This window comes from Lathamus discolor, chromosome 5 (genome assembly GCF_037157495.1).
Source record: "Lathamus discolor isolate bLatDis1 chromosome 5, bLatDis1.hap1, whole genome shotgun sequence".
Classification (NCBI taxonomy): Eukaryota; Metazoa; Chordata; class Aves; order Psittaciformes; family Psittacidae; genus Lathamus; species Lathamus discolor.
The window spans coordinates 51,763,374-51,781,909 of NC_088888.1; the positions used below are offsets into that span (position 1 = coordinate 51,763,374).

Genomic DNA, 18,536 nt, shown 5'->3' on the forward strand with positions numbered 1-18,536 from the left:
TTTAGGCCCCCTTTAGGCACTGGAAGCTGCTCTTAAGGTCTCCCCGAGCCTTCTCCAGGCTGAACAAGCCCTGTTCTCTCAGCCTGTCTTCACAGGAGAGGTGCTCCAGCCCTTATCATCTTCTTGGCCTCCTCTGGACTTGCTCGCACAGGTCCACGTTCTCGTTACGTTGTGGAAGAAGCCACCATGAATTCCCCCCACCAGACGTGCAGTGTAGCTGCGAGCCAGCAGGTCACTACCGCCTAGAGTCCATCGCATGCTACAGCCCCCGGTGCACGCCCCTCCTGAGCCGGCAACCCGCGCTGGCCGCAGCCCCCCCACGGCACACCCCCGGCGGCTCCCGGCGGGGCCGCCGGTGCGTGGGGCGGCCCGGGCATGCTCAGTGCCGGCGGCCGGAGCGCCGGGGCTTGGTGCTGGCCGCGGTCTCTGTGCGCTGTCGGACGGGGCGGCAAGGAGGTGCCGCTCCGCGCCGGCCATTGCGGGCACGGCGCTTCTTCCCCATGGGCAGCCGGGAGGCGGAGGGCGCGGACAGCGAGCAGGCCGCAGGTGTGGGGCGGAGAGGGGCTGCTGGAGGGAATGAGTGCCGGGGAGCTCCGCAGTGCCGCTGTCACCGCGTGGGGTAGGGTCCGCCGGTGCGGCTGGGGCTGCGCTCCTGCGTGCGGAGAGCGGCATGTACGGCTCGACCCCGGGCCGCGGGGCAGAGCTTCGGCGCGGGTATTAGCTTTCCAACCTGATTCGCAAATTGCGTTTCCCTCTGTCACCTTGTAACGCCTTTCCGTTTTCGTTTTCCTTTTCCTTGGTAGAAGATGGCACACCAGGAGCACTTCGTGGGGAATCGAGAGGGCTTACCAGGGAGCAGCTATTTACAATGGCTGCAACAGCTTCTATAAACTTCAGCTCAATGATATGCTATTCAATCCTGGGACCCTTCTTCCCTTCGGAGGTAAATTATTTAGCCAGCTGCTCTTTATATATATATATATATATATATATATATATATATGCATTTTTGCTGCATACTGGGGCTTTTGAAAGTTTCCTTAGCACCTTAGGACCTTGATGGCAGTCTGTGAGTTCAGGTTAGGCTTTTTGGTTGTGAGAATTTTTAACCTGGCCCAATGCTGGCCAAAATATATTTGAGTGTATATAACAGTGACCTGGATCTTGTCCATGGACTAATTTCACCTTCCTGTGGCTGCAAAGGAGGCAGCAAACTGATGATAAGAAATAGAAGTTGAAATGGATGCTTGGATAAGTGAAATAGTTTTTTTTGCCCAGTGCTGGATAGCAGTTTGGTGGTGGAGCTAAGATTAAAACTCTGCCCGTGCCCTGACTTGCATTTCAGTGCTCTAGCCACTCAGTGACCTTTTATTTATAGCTACCTCTCTATTAACTCATGATGGGCCATCATTCACTGTTAAATTCCTCACCTAGCAGATGGGGGGGTGGGGGACAGGAGGGGGAATAATTTCTGCTTACGTTGAGTGAATACTATATTTAAATGTAGGATGAAAACAAATGGTCACAGTGCCTTCACAGCAGAAGGCCATTTCTGTCATGATCAAGTTGTTCCCAAGTGTTAGCAAAGAAATAGTAAATTTATTTTTGCTTCAAATCCTCCTATATACTGCTTGTATCCAAGTAAGTGTATTTTGCCAGTTGGATAAGTAAAAAATTTGCCTGGTGCTTGTTATGAGTAGGCATGGCACATTGAAGAGAACAGGGGACCTCTGTTCACTGCCCTCTCGCCATGCGAAGGATCAAGGCTTTGCAGCTAGCTCCCTTGCACCCACTGAAGCCACCTGTAAAATATCTGGTTATCTGTTCAGTAGTTCAGCAAACAGCACAGTGTTCCACTTCTTTGAGGAATGAGCGTTGCTTTTCCCTTGATTACATACAGCTTAAATAGAAGTGCAAGATGTCTTTAAATTGTTGTGTTGTTATGTTGTGAGTTCCTGCTGCTTTTGAGAAAGTGCAGTTACAAAGTAATTTCCTAACAGAGAATTAAAAAAAATGCATGTACAAGGCATGAGTGTTATTCACCTCAAGAGCTTGCCTCCGTCTTTACACCGTTGTGATCTTTTTTCCAGGCAGAAAAAAAAGGTGCCAGTAACACCGTTGTTGGCCTGATTTTTGGATGTTTTGCTTTGGTCAATTTCTTGTCTTCTTTAATCTTAGGAAATTATGTAAGTATAATTGAGGCTGTAACTTATTTCTGTGAGGCAGGCACATCACTTATTTCTGTGATGGCACAGGTTGGTACATGAAGACACTTCTCTAAGGCTGAGAAAAGAGATGTCTCTTCAGTAGCAGTCCTGCAGGCTTATGCCTGCAGTGGCTGAAGCCTGGCCAGTCAGTCTGAATCTGAGCTAAGCCTTGTCAGTACAACTTAAAAATTACTCTTCTACAGTTCTCAAGGGTAGCGAGACATGGGGTGGTGGACATGTAGCGCTTCTGTTTCTTCTGCTTAACTGTTCTGTTTGCTTCAGAGTAATCTGCTGATCAGTTCTACTTTTCTGTTATTATATTGTTGGGGTTTGGTTTTAGTTTGTTTTTTTTTTTTTTGGTTTTCTTCTTTTTCTTCGGGTATGTTGTCTTTTTCTTAACATTTCCTCCTATTATGACTCTGCTGCTTAACTGAGTTTTCCTTTCCACTCCATTATACAGCCATATGAGCTAAATGTCTCCAGTTCTTGCAACTTTAGTTTTCCCACAGATTCAGAATATTTCTCATGATGGAGAAATTACAACTAAATTATGTAACAGCTTGTTTGTTTATATGCTGGGGCACTGCTTTCTGTGCATTTTTGGCTAGGATCATACCCTAAGTTGTGGCTGCTGTGGTGTCACAGTCGTCTCTTTCTTTGCTAATCCAATGGTGAATGTTTTTCTTTGATGGTGAGATGGCTTATCAAGGTGTCACACAGGTGCCATTGGTAAGTCCAGCCTCCGTGCCTCTAATGGCATTCAACTGTGGCACAGCTCTCACCAAGTGCTTTGCAGGGGAGAGATAAAGCGAGCATGCCATCCTTATTGCAGACAGGTGAAATGAGCAACAACAGAGGTGGACAGTCCAGCAATCAGAAACCCTGAGGGTTTCAGTGAAACTTGGCAAAATATGGGCTTTAGTAATAATGGCTGAAACATGGGGACTTTGTCCAGGCCTGAACAAGAAGAGTCTGAAATGCCTACTGTCCTTAGGGGAAGTTGCAGCAGGGAATTAGACGCTCAGATATACTTTGTTTTGGGATTGAGTTAGCTTTGCAGCATGCCTTTTGTTACCCTTCACTCTGGCAATGGAGTCTGAAATGAAGGAAAGTGTGAGGTCCTTTCCATGGTAATGAATAGGAAAGCCTGAAGCTGCTGGCCTGCCTCTGTCCAAGCTTTATGCCATTAAAGGTTATGATAAATTTGCTTTAAAATTGGCTTCCATTGACTCTCCTAAGCTATATACGTGAAAGGTATTGCTAACTTGGCATTACAGATGGTGCTGGAGAAAGGATGTATTACTTTCTTTTTATTTACGATGAGTAATGCTGCTGTAACCTTCTGCTCTGCAGAAGCTGCAGCACCATACTGTGAAACAGTTAACTGCACCATTGTCTTACTATTCTGAAAACTGGGTTAAGTCACCTAACCCTTCAGAGTGTTTTTTGGTTCAGTATTGCATGAAGGCACGGTGGCAGGAACAGTATCTCTAGATCTTTTAGTTGCACATGCTATAATGTGCCCATAATGTTTTGATTTCTTAACAGTAACTTACTTTGAAAGAATGTTGATCTAGGCTTGAAATAATAACATGTAAAAATGGCATTTAATTTACAGATTACACATATTGGAGCAAAATTCATGTTTTTGGCAGGGATGTTTGTCTCAGGATGTGTGACTATTCTGTTTGGGTGAGTATTTTTTGTTGGTTGTTTTTGTTGTGTTTGTCTTCTAATAATTTTCATCCATATGAAAAGATGGACACAGAACAAAACTGGAAACTCTTGTGCATCTTTTGGGTGTTGGTTAGGTCACCTAACTTTTTGCATCTTTACTTTTTCCCTACCACTTACCAAGCAAAATTTCAGTAGGTTTCAAAGCCTGTTTACTAATTTGAAAGAAAAGGAGGAAGGTTCTATGTGTTTAAGTAACTAATATAGTTCATAAACAGTAAGAAGTCTGTCAAAGTGCAGCAATAAGGGAACTACTTATGCATAATGTTGTAATTACTCTTTTCTTAAAAATATTGAGTGCAAATGAGAAGCTTTACCTGGCAGGCACAGAGGCTAAGCCACACATTTTAGCAAAATTAAAGTTTTATTAACAATGAAGAAGCTCTTTCTAGGTATTTGAATGTCATTACTTCAGACTCCTTGCACAGTTGCTTGGAAAAGCTGTGATGTACAGCAGAAGATGTCATTTGAGTTTTTCACAGGTTAGGTTTTTTGTGGTATTTTCACCACCAAAGAAAGGGGGAAGAACAAAGTTGCCAGAAATAATTTGGTAGAGTTTGAATTACTTCACTGATGTGATTTGAAAAGATGTGGAAATAGATGTGTCCTTTAATGAGTAAGAAATGATGCTTCAGGGCCTTTAGGAGATGGCTTGTTGCACACTGAGAGATCTGCATTTATTGTTTGGGGGTTTTTTTCTTTTTTTCAGAATGCTGGACAAGGTGCCAAGTGGACCAATGTTCATTGGTTTATGCTTTTTAGTAAGAGCAATGGATGCAGTAGGTTTTGCAGCAGCAATGACAGCATCATTTTCAATCCTTGCAAAGGCATTTCCCAATAATATAGCTACTGTCTTGGTAAGTGGAAAAAACAGTGCTAGAGCCAAGTACCCACAATATGATAACTTGCCAGTAGGAAGCTTAAAACCAGGAGGAGAAAATCTGCTGTCTTATGTGCGGGCGTATTTGAAATCGTAACATAATGTTTGTTTTTAATCGAAAATCCAGGATGGGGCATCCACAACTTCTTTGGGCAACCTGTTCCAGTGCCTCCCCACTTTCACAGTAAAGAATGTCTTCCTTATATCTAACCTAAACTTCCCCTGTTTAAGTTTAAACCCATTACGCCTTGTCCTGTTGCTACAGTCCCTGATGAGGAGTCCCTTTCTGGTATCCTAGTTAGCCCTCTTCAGATACTGAAAGGCTACTATGAGGTGTCCACACAGCCTTCTCTTCTCCGGGCTGAACAGCCCCAATTTTCTTAGTTGTTAGATAAGATCAAGCAAAGTGCATCATAGGGTAAAATCATAAAGCCTAAAGGAATGGATGAGGGGTTTTTAGCCTTGCTTTCCATTGCCTTTCTTGATAGTGCTAGATACTAAGAAGCACTTTTCCTCTTCTTTTGGTACCAGTTTTCAGCCCATCTTTTACCCATTGGGTACCCTAGAGAATGTATAGGGAAGTTACTAAATGTAGATATGTCAGTCCTGAAGTGGGAAGTTCAGCATGTGTCAACATGATCACTCTGTTGCAGGAGGTATGATCTACAGAACATAAACAATATCACTTTTCTTACAATATCAGGTTTACCTCTCCCTGGTCTGTAATAATGCAATGCGTCAGTTCCCCTCCATCCCAATAATTCATTAACATAAAAGGGCTGAATGATGTGCAGCCTGTTTTGAACTGCTGTCTCACTAAGAGTAAGTATTTTTTATGGTTGGCGAACCACAGAAATAAAAGCATTGTTTGGATGCAGTTATGTTAAGTCATGGGCATTACATGTGTTGACGTTTACCGAAATGTCTCAAAATCTAGAAATTTTAAAGACTTGCTAGTCATATGTTACTAGTTATTTCCTTTGCTAGGAAAGGAAAAGGCTGCTACCTGAGGCTGACCTAGGGTAAAGAACTTGGCTGTTGCTGACTGTGCTTGCTGTCAGGCCATTTCAGCACTCTGACTTGTATCAGTAAAATTAAAGATGAGGGTTAATCCCTATACTATGTTTCTGGGTCCCAAAAGTTAGCAAAGCTTTAATTGTAACCAGTTTCTACCACCAGTTCTTGCTGGTGGTTTAAGCATTCATTAATTAAATGTTGAGGCAGATGCTGACAGTGGTGACTATGATGGTGTAGCACAAGATTTAAGTGTAACTGTATTATTGGACTTTTAAAACTCAGTATCTTATAAAAGATGCCAGATTATTAAATTGTGGCCAAAATAACCCGAGTTACCCTATTGCAATTTCACTGTTATTTCCTACTCCTAGTCAGTGAATCCAAACAGTTGGTTATGGACATAAAGCTTTAACTTGCCACATGTACCCCTGTGTATCTCATTATTCCATGAGATAATGACCCATCCAGATAGGCTTGTTTGGGTCCTCCCCCTCAGGCTGGAGTGTAACAGCAGGTTGGAGAGATGATCACTTCAGCCTGAGTTGTCCTACAGATGCTTTCTGTCACTAGAGCATTTTTCTTGCCTCAGGAATGGGGTCTGTTAGGTGGCGGCAGAGTGGGTAATGCTGCAGTACAGGTGGTTCCCTGTAGTGAGGCAAAGAGGGACTGACTGGCTGTCCCACTTTGTTGGGACACAATGTTGTCTATCTCACTTTGTGAAGGTCAGTATTAGCTGTTATCCTCCTCAGCCATGGAGTGCTTTTTTCTTTTCTCTAGCCTGATTATGTTGTGCTGCTCCTCAGAAAAATGGCTTGCTTTTCACTGTTACCTGTTTCTCAACATACCGAGTTTTTCTTGCTTTCTTTGTCATCCTTTAGGGCAGCCTTGAAATTTTTACAGGACTTGGACTGGTACTGGGCCCACCTTTAGGTGGCTTTTTGTATCAATCATTTGGTTATGAAGTCCCTTTCATTACGGTGGGATGCGTAGTGTTGGTCTTGGTGCCTGTGAATATGTGCGTATTATCAAAATACGGTGAGCATCCTTCTTCCTGCCTCCTTCACTCACCTTAATTTCTCATGTTCTTAACAGTCCTTTAAAAAAACTCACTTCTGAAGTCTGATCCAACTCAGAGGGCAAAGCTCCAGCTGAATTAATTTGTGATCTTGATCAGGCCCATGTTTTAATGCTAAGCTAAATTAATGTGTGCAGATGGCCTGGAATGAATCCAAGACCTCATGCCCATCTCTGGAAACACTAAGGAATCTGTGTGGAAGTCAACTGAGAGATACGTTTGTTTTCTTTCATCTCCTTAGCTTCAGAGCTTGTAAAGGATCAGTTCTGTCTGCTTAGTATCAGCTGATCGTTGCAGATAGTTGAAGAAAAGCTGGAGGTTGGTTTTGCTTAAAAAGAGAACTCAACGTGTTTGAACGGTTAAGAGTAGGGGAAAAACAGAATTACTGGAAGATGAAAAGGGGTTTATTTGTACTCACTGATGCAGGATCTCAGTAACATGAAAGAATGTTAATACATGAGGGGTTTAACTGAAGTGCTGGAGGTCATATAAATCGTATGCTAAATATGGTATGATGTATCGTATCAATCATATGATATTACTGTCCAGTTTGAAACTATGTTAAATAAATGTTAGCTCTGAGGTGGTGGATGCTAATGAGTGAACTTTTAATTCTATCTATACTTTGAGACCACATTCAACTATTAAAGCACCAACCACATCAGGAAGGGAACCATGCCATCTGAAAGAACCTTCCTGTCTGTAGCACAAATTGAACATGTAAGAGACCCAAATGACTAGACAGATTTCAACTGATAAATAGCAATCTTTTTGTTTTCCTTTCAAAGCATGTTTCTGATTGGACATGAATGGTTCATGCATGTGTGCACGTTGTGTTGAGATGTATCCATGAGATTTTCATTATATAAGGACTAGCGGAGGAGTAGTTGTATTTTCACGTAGTTGAAATAGTACATGCTTTTTTGTTCTTTGGGGATTTTCAGTCTTGGAATCTAAAATGTACTTATTTTAATTACCTATCAAATTTGGGGTTTCAATATAAAAAATAATATAATGCATAATAGTCTACTCTTAACTTTTATTTATTAGGTAATGAGTAATAGAAAAAGAGAGATACTGATTTATTTTCTAAAGCAAGAAGATAAATCATAAGCTTATGCTGCTTAAAATAATACAGTTTCCTCTTTCTCTTGAAACAGATTCAGTCCCTAGCAAGGACTCCTTTTGGAAGCTCATTCTTCTGCCAAAAGTCTTATTACTCTGTCTTACTATATTTTCTCTAAGTGCATGCTTGGGGTTTTTGGATCCCACAATGTCTCTATTTATCCTGAAGAAGGTAAGTCCTGTTAATATGCAGGGAAATCTTGCTAAATAGTAAATAACTGGTTATAAATATGGTTTAAATATCCTAAACAAAATTAAGCCATATCCAATTACACTTCTTTAATTAACTGCTAAGAATATGATTTCTAAATAATGTGATTTCCACAGTACTGGCAGATCACAATTCCATTGACACCATCTGTTGCCACTGGGTCTTGGTAACTGTGAGAATGAGGGAATGTAAGGCCTTCAAAAATGTGCTTTTTCCACTTAATTGGCTTTCGAGTGCAGAGAACCTTCTCTGAATGGGGAATAGCAGCTGGTTTTGCAAATGAGGGACTTTTCTCCTCCTTTCTGAAATCAAATTCTGTAAAACTGCAACAGTCGCTGGCAGTGTTCTTTCTCTTGATATGGACATTTTCCTTTGGGCATGTGATGTTGCAGCTCTGCCTTGTCTGGCAGGTATGCTAAAATTAAATCGATTGCAACTGTGTAGCCTGCCAGCTGACTTCACTCACTTATTGAAAAGGCAAATGCCATTTTATTTATTTATTTTTAATATATTTTACTATTTATTTACTCGTTTCCTACTTGATTTTATTTATTTATTTTCCCAGTAGTGTTTGAGATACTGAATTTGAAGTAAACAGTTTAAGATTCTATTCCTATGGGAAACTAACCAATGCTTTTTAAGTGGTTTATTTGTTATTTGTTTTTCCAGGGTATAGCATTTCACAGGTGGTTGTGATCCTTCTTTTTGTCTGTCTAGTCCAGCACTTAGAGCACTCATCCAGGGTGGAGGAGACTTGGTGCTAGCCTCTTCCATCAGTGGATATGTGAATGTACGTCTTCCATCACCCAAGAGAGATCTGTAATTTTGCCACTGTAGAATATTGTGCAATTGTGTGGCTCTTCTGCTTTCCCTATGCTCTGTGCTAACAGATACTTGCTGTGAAAGGGCTGTAGCCTTCTTGGCAGGTGTTCTAACCACTAAATTAGAGTTATTATTATGTGCTTGCATATGGCAAGGAAATAGTGAATATTTATGTAGTCCATGCCACATGAAACACCTTCAAATACCTTCTAAACGGTAGTTAAAGAACTCATTTGAAAGATGAGTATGCTTTTGTTTCATGACACATTTTGTTTAATACAGAAATGTGGTTCTGCATTAGGAAAATGTAGACCTCAGGGTGTGTGCAAAAAACCTGTTACTTATTCTCGTAAAAATCCTCCTTTGATTGAAAAGCCACAGTTGTGTCTTACAGCACTGCTTGCTTTTAAGATGCACTGGTCAATGTTCGATGATTACAATTATGCTTTTCTAAGTGGAAATAAAACTGAAGATTGTAGGGGTAAAGACTAAATCCATCTAAATTTCACTGTCTGAAGCGTCTGTTTCAAACATGCCAGATAATGCTAGAATCCAGTGTGCTGGTGTAGGGACATAGCATAGTGTTTCCTCCTGAGTTTATTTAGGTTTTATGTGTGTCAGGTATTTTTCACTCCATGGTTAGAAGTGGAAGGAAATGACTTCTGCTGATTACTTCAATTACTTGAAAAACCTCTGTGCAGTATCAGTAAAATACTTACAATCATGCATTTCAGTATTTTGACCTAAAAACGTAAGTCTTAGATTGTCTTTTAAGGAATGTAGCATATATGGTTTGATGTTTTGGGGTTTGTTTTATTTGTTTTCCTTTCCATAGTTCAAACTCCCAGCTGGTTATGTAGGCTTGGTGTTCCTAGGTTTGGCACTCTCGTACTCCCTGTCTTCTCCCCTCCTCGGACTTCTAAGTGACAAACTGCCAGTGAGTACTTACCCTGCTGTTTGTGGAGGGGTAGTAAAGCACTCTGTGCATTTAATTAAAACTGGATCATTTCCCATTTTGGAGCAATGGATGAGCAGCTGGTCCTATAAAGGGATGTCTTAGGACCTTGCATGAGCACTGAATACTGCTCACTTGAAGGTCTCTTTTGCAAGGTCCACATAATAAAAGAACATACAAAATAGTAGAAAATGCTGGACAGTAATTCTGTAGTTGAAATGTGTTGAGCTTTTCCAGTGGACTAAGCACAATCTATTTCCAGCCAGTGTGAAACAGAGAGTAGGAGATTATATCTCACTTATCCATGCTTTTGACCAGATCTAATTTTATCAGCTTTAGAGAAGAGGAGTAAAGATGTTTTGCTTAGGTGTATTGACTTTACCTCTTAAAAAGTGTAATATCCTAATTAGATCAGCACACCAATTGGCTATGGTTTTCTGGTTCTTAACTGCACCATAGAAAGACACTTTTGACAGTGATATACGTTAAAGTGCCTGGTTGACAGCCACTGCTCACTGATCAAGGAAACTTACAATTTGAATGCTGTGCATGAAGGACGGCATCAGTTTTCTGACACTTATTGTTTCAATAGTGGCCTTTGTATATGAGAATTACATGCAGTGCTGCATGATATTTCTTATACTAAGGAAGAGTAAGGCCTAAAATACTTTGCTAACAGAGAAGCACTGTTCCTCAGTATCCTGAAGAAATCTTGGTGTTAGGCAGCTGCTGCCAGTGACAACACTGATGAGGAAACATGAATTCTTTGTTTCTTGGTGGTATTCAGAACTGGCAGAGAAACTGAATTCCCAGTTTGTGTGTAATGGTCTCTACAGGATCCGTACTTTTCAGGAGATGGAGATTTAGAAGAGGGGGTATTAGGAGAAACAAAATAGTTACATTACAAATTCACATCTTTAGAATACATACCTCTTCCTTTCACAGTACCTCAGGAAGTGGTTGCTGGTATCTGGAGGCTTAATGACAGCACTGTGTTTTTTCATGTTAGGACCTGCTCCTGTACTACACATTGAAAGGTATGGAACTGCCACTTCTTCAGCCTATCCCCTTTTGTGATGTTTTTCTGATAGATGTCGTAACCATAGTCATGAATGTCCACAGTGTATAATTAGTACCTCTGATCATGAAGCAGGGTTTTTGTTGAACTACTAACATGAAACTACGAATATAAAGCAGGGAAAGCATCTGAAAATGAAGATTTTACAGCTTCATAAAATAGATACTTTTTCTTTGCTTTTACTGTTACTATTTGCTGGTGTATGGGGGGAAGAATGCAGCTACTTATTTTTTTTTTTGCTTCCAATTCTATGCATTTCCACTGCAGCAAAACAAAGTTACATTTTCTGTCTTATTTTTCAGTTTTCTCTGTTTCATTAGTGTTTCTTAACTAGGGGTTTTATTTGCATGGTTCTGCAGCAGTAATTTTTGTTCTCTCTGTATATAGCTTACTGAGGGAAAACACCAGATTATAGCTTTGTTTTCAGCTAGCTAAGTAGAGACAGTGTCTGTTGCACTTGAACACTGGATTACTGTATCTCTCAAGTTAATTCACAGCAAAACATTCTGCTACATTTACAAAGCAACTGTACAGTCCTTTTGTCCTAGGTTATATACTCTGTTAAAGATGCTGATAGGCTTGCAAAATGTGCAGAATCAGTCAACTCCTTCCTCCTAGATTTCTAATTTTTAAAAAAGGTCACGCATTTGAAATGGGTGGGATAATACATTTGAGCTGGTGAGAAGAAGAAATCAGTAAAATCTTTGAGGTTCTTTTGTTTAGTTAAGTCTATTTGGTTATAATGTATTAGGCTATAAAATTTTAGCTGCAAATTCTTCACTTAGTCTGTGCAACAAACTAAGCCTGGCACTTGAGTATATGATTGAGTTAAGCTCATCTGTCTACCTCTTCTCTGTGTGCTTCTCTTAAAATGAGCTGCATTTGATAAGGAAATACTTAATTTGAGCACAAGATATTAAAATTCTTTTACAGTCTTTTTTTAAGCATAAAACTGTATTTTTCAAGTCTTAGTGTTCAATTAGAGTTCTTTTTGTCTTCAGGAAAACTATTTTCTGGTCAGTCGTGGAGAGCTGATGTAACAGCCTTCAGACAGATGGGGTCCTTATTTCAGCAGCTAACTTCTTTTAAATGCCTCTTTTTCAGTCAGCTGTGGATGTTTGTGCTGGTGCTGGTTTTGGTTGGGTTTTCCCTTGGCATGAGTGCTATCCCAGTTTTTCCAGAGATACTGCAGTGTGCATAGTAAGTAACTCAGTCCAACACATCTTTCATGTTACTGACAGTAGGAAACTGCAACTAGTTTTCAGGGGTGAATATGAAGTAGTGTTTTGGTGTGGTGTTTTTCCTCCATTTTGAGACAAAGGCAGTGAATAATAATTAAATGCTTCCACTACTCTTTTGTCTTAACATTTTCTGACTGAACACCCCAGTCATTATACTCCAAATATCCAAATTTAAATTTGTAAATGTGCACCTGAGTACTGTGAACACATTGAAGTCCATCAGACTTTGGATCTCATAGCATGATGTGACCTGTGCGTGGTTTCATATACAAAGGAATTATTTCAGCTTCTGAGGACAATTAGTAGCAAGCAGTTTTCACTGGATTTTCAGACTGCATTGGCTTTAACAGCTGCACCTACCGGAATCATACTTGGTGAAAGTACAAGGTCTGTGATGTGGCTTGGCAGTAATGACCTGTAGAAGGGTCTTGATTTACTCTTACTACTACGTTTCTCTTGGAACAAGGTCTTTCCTTTGTAAAAGCTACCTGTCACTGTTTTTCATTTGGCACATGAAACACGGGGAATAAGTGGTGGTGGGATGTTAGGAATCTTACTCGGCAGACATCAGAGATGAGGAGCAGCACGCAATCCTCCAGAGAGGCAGCAAAGAAGAAGGTTCTGGGTAAACAGACATGATTCCACTGTACGCTTCTGCTTGTTAACTATTTATATTGTATATAAATTAAAAGGAGGGAGAAATCTATAGGGGAAGGCTATAGACTGAGACACAATAATGTATTGTATTGCTGTAACTGGTCTGTCTTTCTGCAGTGAGAATGGATTTGAAGAAGGTCTGAGTTTGCTGGGACTGGTGTCTGGGCTCTTCAACGCCATGTGGTCCCTTGGGTAACTATACTGTCACCTTTTTGTAAGCTGTGAGCATTTGCTTGTTCTTCACTATTGCCACACAAGAGCCTGCTGCATTACCACCAGAAGTCTTGCACTGCAGTCATTGTGTTGACCTTGATTCAAAATGTTCTTGCTAAACAGGTGCCTGGTGGGCATGTTAAAACAGCTTTTTATGCAGTAAAAGGAATGGACTCTGAACTTGCCTTCCTTTGAAATGTATTGTTCTTCATATCAAAAACCTGCAGTGATTAAGTGGATGTTAGTTTTTGCTTCTGTGTGGTCATTTTTCTTGTCACTGAAATATTTAATGTTTAATCATACAAAGAGGGGTGGACCCTAATTTTTTACAAAGCTAAGTCCATGCACATGGACTGACCTAGAAGGTATCTGCTTCTGACTCAGTTCTTGCTTTTTCATTTTCCATGTTTCCTCCTTTTGTCTGCAATAGCTTAGGGTAGAATCTTCTCTTTCAGCCACAGCCATTATTTAAGGACTGTGTTTGTGTAGCTTGGCAGAGTGTGTCTGTGTTTATTACTCAGTGGCTGTTACCGAAATGAGTGAAAGGCACTACTGGCTGAGTGACCCTTCAGAGCTGTCACTCAGTGGGAAGATTCTCCCCTTTTGATAGCCACGCCCAGGATTTTTTTACCTGTCCTCTTTACTTGTCCTTGTGGCTGCAGGTGAAATTTGCACCATTTTTTCCAGGCTAACTGAAGTTCTAGCTGTCCTGTTTATTTGGCATAGAGTATGGTACAGATATAGGTTGAATAAATTTACCAAACCCCAGTTTTATGCTGTTATCAAACCTGGTTTTATTACATGACTTGGTGCCAGGAAGTTTTGTCCCTTTCTGTAGCAAGAGACCATATCATAAGGCCTTTCGTAAAGTGACAGCAGATGCATAACCTTTCATGACATTCTTAGGCATAAAGGTGCAGGACAGTTACACACAGCTCAACCTTACCGTAACTGCATCTGTCACAGTATGCCTCCCTACCTGCCTATATCCATCAGTTTGGAAGGTTTACATTTTGAGGGATGGGAATTTAAAACTCTTTTCTGATAAAATTGATTGGTTAGATGCCTGGTAGTGCATAGTCCTTAATGGGATCTCTAAACCAGTCTAGATACAGGAAAGAGTGCATTCAGCTTTCTGATGTGGATCTTACTTCCAGGTGAGAAGGTAACTAGACAGGTCTATTGGAGACATAGGAAACAGAGTGTTAATAGTTACTGTGGATTACAGGAAAGTTAGGTCTGTGGAAGACAATCTCTTTATTGACAGAGGAAAAAGAGTCAATGGAGGGAGGCCACAAAATGCAATAAAGAAGTTCTCTGAGAATGCAATATGTTATCTTTTCTATTTGGGATGCTAATACGTCATTTTGATTTCCCTGGCAGTGTTCAAGGCCAGGTTGGATGAAGCCTTGTGTGGGATGGTTTAGTGTGAGGTGTCCCTGTCCATGGCAGGGGGGTTGGAACTAGATGATCTTGAGGTCCTTTCCAACCCTAACTATTCTATGATTCTATGATTTGCTGTAGGGCATTTGCAGGTCCCACTCTGGGAGGATTTCTAAATGAAAAGCTGGGTTTTGAATGGGCCTCAGCCATCCAAGGAGGATGGGCACTGTTAAGTGTAAGTAATTACACATTTGTTGCTTTTTTTGTATCTGTTGCATTTATGAGCTATTGCATAAGGTTGTTGTTATTATTACAATTGTAACTGAGTGTTTCCTCAAAGGGTCTTGCAACTGGAATATTCTATATCACTGAGGCAACAAAGAGAAGGTATGCTGAGATATTTGTTCTTCATTTTACTTGCAGCCAAATAAAGCAAACCTTTGAAAGGTGTGCTTCCATTTTTTCCTCACTACCAACCTGATAATGAATGACAAGACAAGCAGTAAAAATATCACTTAAATACTTTGTCTCTATGCTTTCTTAAATTCATATTGACTTAAACAGAGACCTGAACTAGGCAATGCTTGTTCTGTACAAGCAACAGGACTGTGGAATTAACAAGAAAACCTTACTGATGGTTCCTCCACGAGGGTGTCTGTGAGCTGGAATTGGCTGGATAGTTGCATTCATACTGTAGTGACAGGACAAGGGGTAACGGGTTAAAACTTAAACAGCGTAAGTTTAGATTGGATATAAGGAGGAAGTTCTTTCCTGTTAGGGTGGTGAGGCACTGGAATGGGTTGCCCAGGGAGGTTGTGAATGCTCCATCCCTGGCGGTGTTCAAGGGCAGGTTGTATGAAGCCTGGGGTAGGATGGTTTAGTGTGAGGTGTCCCTGTCCATGGCAGGGGGGTTGGAACTAGATGATCTTGAGGTCCTTTCCAACCCTAACTATTCTATGATTCTATGATTCAGGGAGTAGTGGCCAATGGCTCAGCATCTGGATGGAGGTCAGTGATGGGTAGTGTCCCACAGGGGTCCATATTGGGACCAGTGCTGTTTAACATCTTCACCAATGACCTAGTCTGTAGGATTGAGTGTGCCCTCAAAAAATTTACAGGTGGAACTGCTGGAACAAGTCCAGAGGAGGGCCATGAGGATGATCAGATGGCTGGAGTACCTCCCATATGAAGACAGGCTGAGAGAGTTTGGATTGTCCAGCCTAGAGTTTAGATTGTCTAGCTGCTATAAGGGGGACCTTATAGCAGCTTTTCAATACTTAAAGGGAGCTTACAGGGAAGATGGGGACAGACTTTTCAACAGAGCCTTTTGTGACAGGACAATGGATAATGGTTTTAATCTAAAAGAGGGAAGATTCAGGCTGGATGTGAGTAAAAAAATCTTTACAATGAGGGTGGTGAGGCACTGGCAAGGTTTCCCAGATTTGTGGATGCCCCATTCCTGGAAATGTTCAAGGTCAGGTTGGACAGGGCTCTGAGAAACCTGATCTAGTTGATGACGTACCTGCTCATTAGGACTAGTTGACCTTTAAACATCCCCTTCCAACCCAAACCATTCTGCGATTCTGTGAAGTGACAGGTGTGAGAGCAATAGTATGTACTTCTGTGCAATAGTAGGGAGCCAAATCCAGTGATCCACATAGCTCTTTCCATGTAATGTGTGGCTCTTTGCTATAATGTTGGTATTGCACTGAAGTATTCAGAGAATATTAAACTTGTTTCTTTGCTTCTGTTTTTTCGCTTGTGCAAACAGTTCCAGTTCCAGCCTGCAAAATCCTCCTGGTACTAATGAAGAAAGAACTCATCTGATGAGCAGTGAATCATAGCCAGACATACTTTCAGTTCTCAGTTTACTATTGTGGTTTAACCAGTTATTGAGATGAGTGGACTTAAAAGTGTTTCATTATTCTGGAGCTGGGATACATGATCCCTTAGTGAACAACCAGTTGTGGTTTAGTTATAGCTTTATTACTGTTTTGAAACACCGAACACTGACTGTCTTTCTTTTGAAAGTCTTCATGTGGGTTGGCTGAAGTGATGAGTAACACTCAGATGTCAGCATGTTTATTGTGTTCCATGTACAGTGCAGCACTGTATGTGAAAGAAGTGTGTTTTCAAATGTCTGGTTTCTACACTTGGGCCTGCTGTGCTTTATTCTTGGGTAAAGCTACTATTTTGCTACTATGATTTTCTGTATTTTTTTAAAGAATGTTCATTATCTTGTAGTACTTTGATAACGTTGAAACAGAATTTGAAATGACAAAGCATTAAGCACAATATTTTTTTTTTCAATAAAGCAACTTTTTTCCTAAGTTTTGCAAATTTTCACAAACCAAGTCTAAAAGACTTTGTGTCTATCAACATTTGTATTATCCTGAAAGTGCCTGAAAATTGGAGGCAAAAGTAATGAAGAGTTAGAACTAACTGATCTTCAGTCCTAGAGGAAACTTGGCATCGTGTGTATACATATAGGAATAGATATGTTTGTGTTATGTATGAAGACTACACTTGATGTTTGTGAGATCTATTTTACTAATAAATGCCAGCTGGAATGTTTGTACTAATTGCCTCTGCAACAGTAGGTCTATCAAAAGTCTAGAGCTATTAATTTCTAACAGTGGGGAAAAAAAAGTATCTTCTCACTTTGTCCAGGTGTTCAGCAAAACAGGTCAAGGGGAGCTGAGACAAGGTCATGCCGGGCATATTCACAGTAGACCACTTGACCTCAGTTGTGGGAAACATCATTTAATTTGTTCTTGAGCCCACAGCTCAGCATGAGAAAGGGTTCTCTGTGCTACCCGTTTTTCTATAAATAGTACAAAATGGTCTTGCCTTAGCAACTTACAATTGGCTTCTTTTCTGAGTAGCTGCTGGCATTACATGATAAATACTTCTTTGTCTGCCAGAGCCCTTCCTGGGGCAAGCAAGAACTGCTCTGGTAGCCAGCTGAACTGTGAAGCATCAGGGTACCAAAGGGCAGGCTTCCCCTGCGAGCACCCTGGCAATAGATCCCTTTCTTTTTGTGTTAGGTGTTAGACTTCACTATAAAACCTCAACTTATGATGAAGTGCTGACCCTGCCAGTTCCAGTGGTGAGGCAGCTGAGAAGGAGCTGAGAGGGCTGGAGGTAGGTGCAAGGTGCACAAGATGCAGACCTGTAGACAGGAGACTTAATTAGCTCTCTTTATGAAATGTTCACTTACCTGACTTGTGCTGTTAGGACTTGAACTGGCTGGGATTACCAGAAAGAACACAAATGCCATTGAAATTAGACCTGTCGTGCAATGCATGAACTGGAGCAGACCCCTAGTAGAAACTAGACAGACCTAACTAACCCCTCTAGCTTTCTGGCAACACATCTTTTCCCCTCTTCTTTCTTTCATGAACACAATGGATGCAAAATTGAAAAGGAATCCTGGTTTCCAGTTGCTCAGACCAACTCACGAGCATGTTCTGCCATGATTATCCAGGGGTCCTGCAACTATAGTTAAAGCAGAGCAGTGGGCTCTCCTGTGGGAAACTCAGCAACCCCCTGGCTAGTGCTGTGCTTGTCTCATGCAGTGGCAGGTCTAAATACCCATCTGCTGTTACTAACACAGTTTTACCACATGTGAAGCTGTAATAAGTAGTGACTGTGCCAGGAACAGACTGCGCTTGGCTAGATCAGAGCAGCCCTGAGCTGGGGCAGCACAGGTAGTGCCTGTGCAGCAGCAGTGAGCTCAGGGCCAGCTGCCTGCCTCCTGTGCTCTCCCGCTGGCTAGGAATTTGGCAATGCTGCCCTTCACTGAGATTTCCCAAACTCTGGCTCGTTATCCGGCTGTGACCTGGGCTTGCTTTGGGCTGCATTACTACAGCAATGCCATACCTGCATCATTCGCAGGTCTGGCAGGCAATGCATTTCTTTGGCTGCAGCACAGTGGT

General features: G+C 41.3%; 1 protein-coding gene across 4 annotated transcripts; it reads left to right on the forward strand.

The window, feature by feature from the left end:
- The first annotated feature begins 326 nt into the window (after positions 1 to 326).
- SLC18B1 (solute carrier family 18 member B1) lies at positions 327 to 17,180 on the forward strand. 4 transcript variants are annotated; one of them, XM_065680849.1, is made up of 14 exons: positions 327 to 546; positions 804 to 943; positions 2,091 to 2,186; positions 3,826 to 3,899; positions 4,651 to 4,798; positions 6,717 to 6,873; positions 8,074 to 8,210; positions 9,907 to 10,008; positions 10,972 to 11,063; positions 12,209 to 12,304; positions 13,120 to 13,194; positions 14,740 to 14,833; positions 14,939 to 14,985; positions 16,370 to 17,180. In XM_065680849.1, the coding sequence occupies exons 1-14, from the start codon at positions 501 to 503 to the stop codon at positions 16,440 to 16,442; spliced, it is 1,377 nt and encodes a 458-aa protein (XP_065536921.1). In that variant the 5' UTR covers positions 327 to 500; the 3' UTR covers positions 16,443 to 17,180. The 4 variants fall into 4 exon arrangements, with proteins under 4 accessions (XP_065536921.1, XP_065536922.1, XP_065536924.1 ...); XM_065680850.1 differs by having other exon boundaries at positions 807 to 943; XM_065680851.1 differs by lacking the exon at positions 327 to 546 and adding an exon at positions 554 to 619.
- The last annotated feature ends 1,356 nt before the right edge of the window (positions 17,181 to 18,536 follow it).

What these genes read in the sequence shown, in the direction of transcription:
- SLC18B1 (XM_065680849.1), top strand. Translation starts at nt 501, where the DNA reads ATGGGCAGCCGGGAGGCGGAGGGCGCGGACAGCGAGCAGGCCGCAG. An exon ending in GACCCTTCTTCCCTTCGGAG is followed by an intron (nt 944 to 2,090) that starts GTAAATTATTTA and finishes TCTTTTTTCCAG; the next exon opens with GCAGAAAAAAAAGGTGCCAG. An exon ending in GAGGATGGGCACTGTTAAGT is followed by an intron (nt 14,834 to 14,938) that starts GTAAGTAATTAC and finishes GTTTCCTCAAAG; the next exon opens with GGTCTTGCAACTGGAATATT.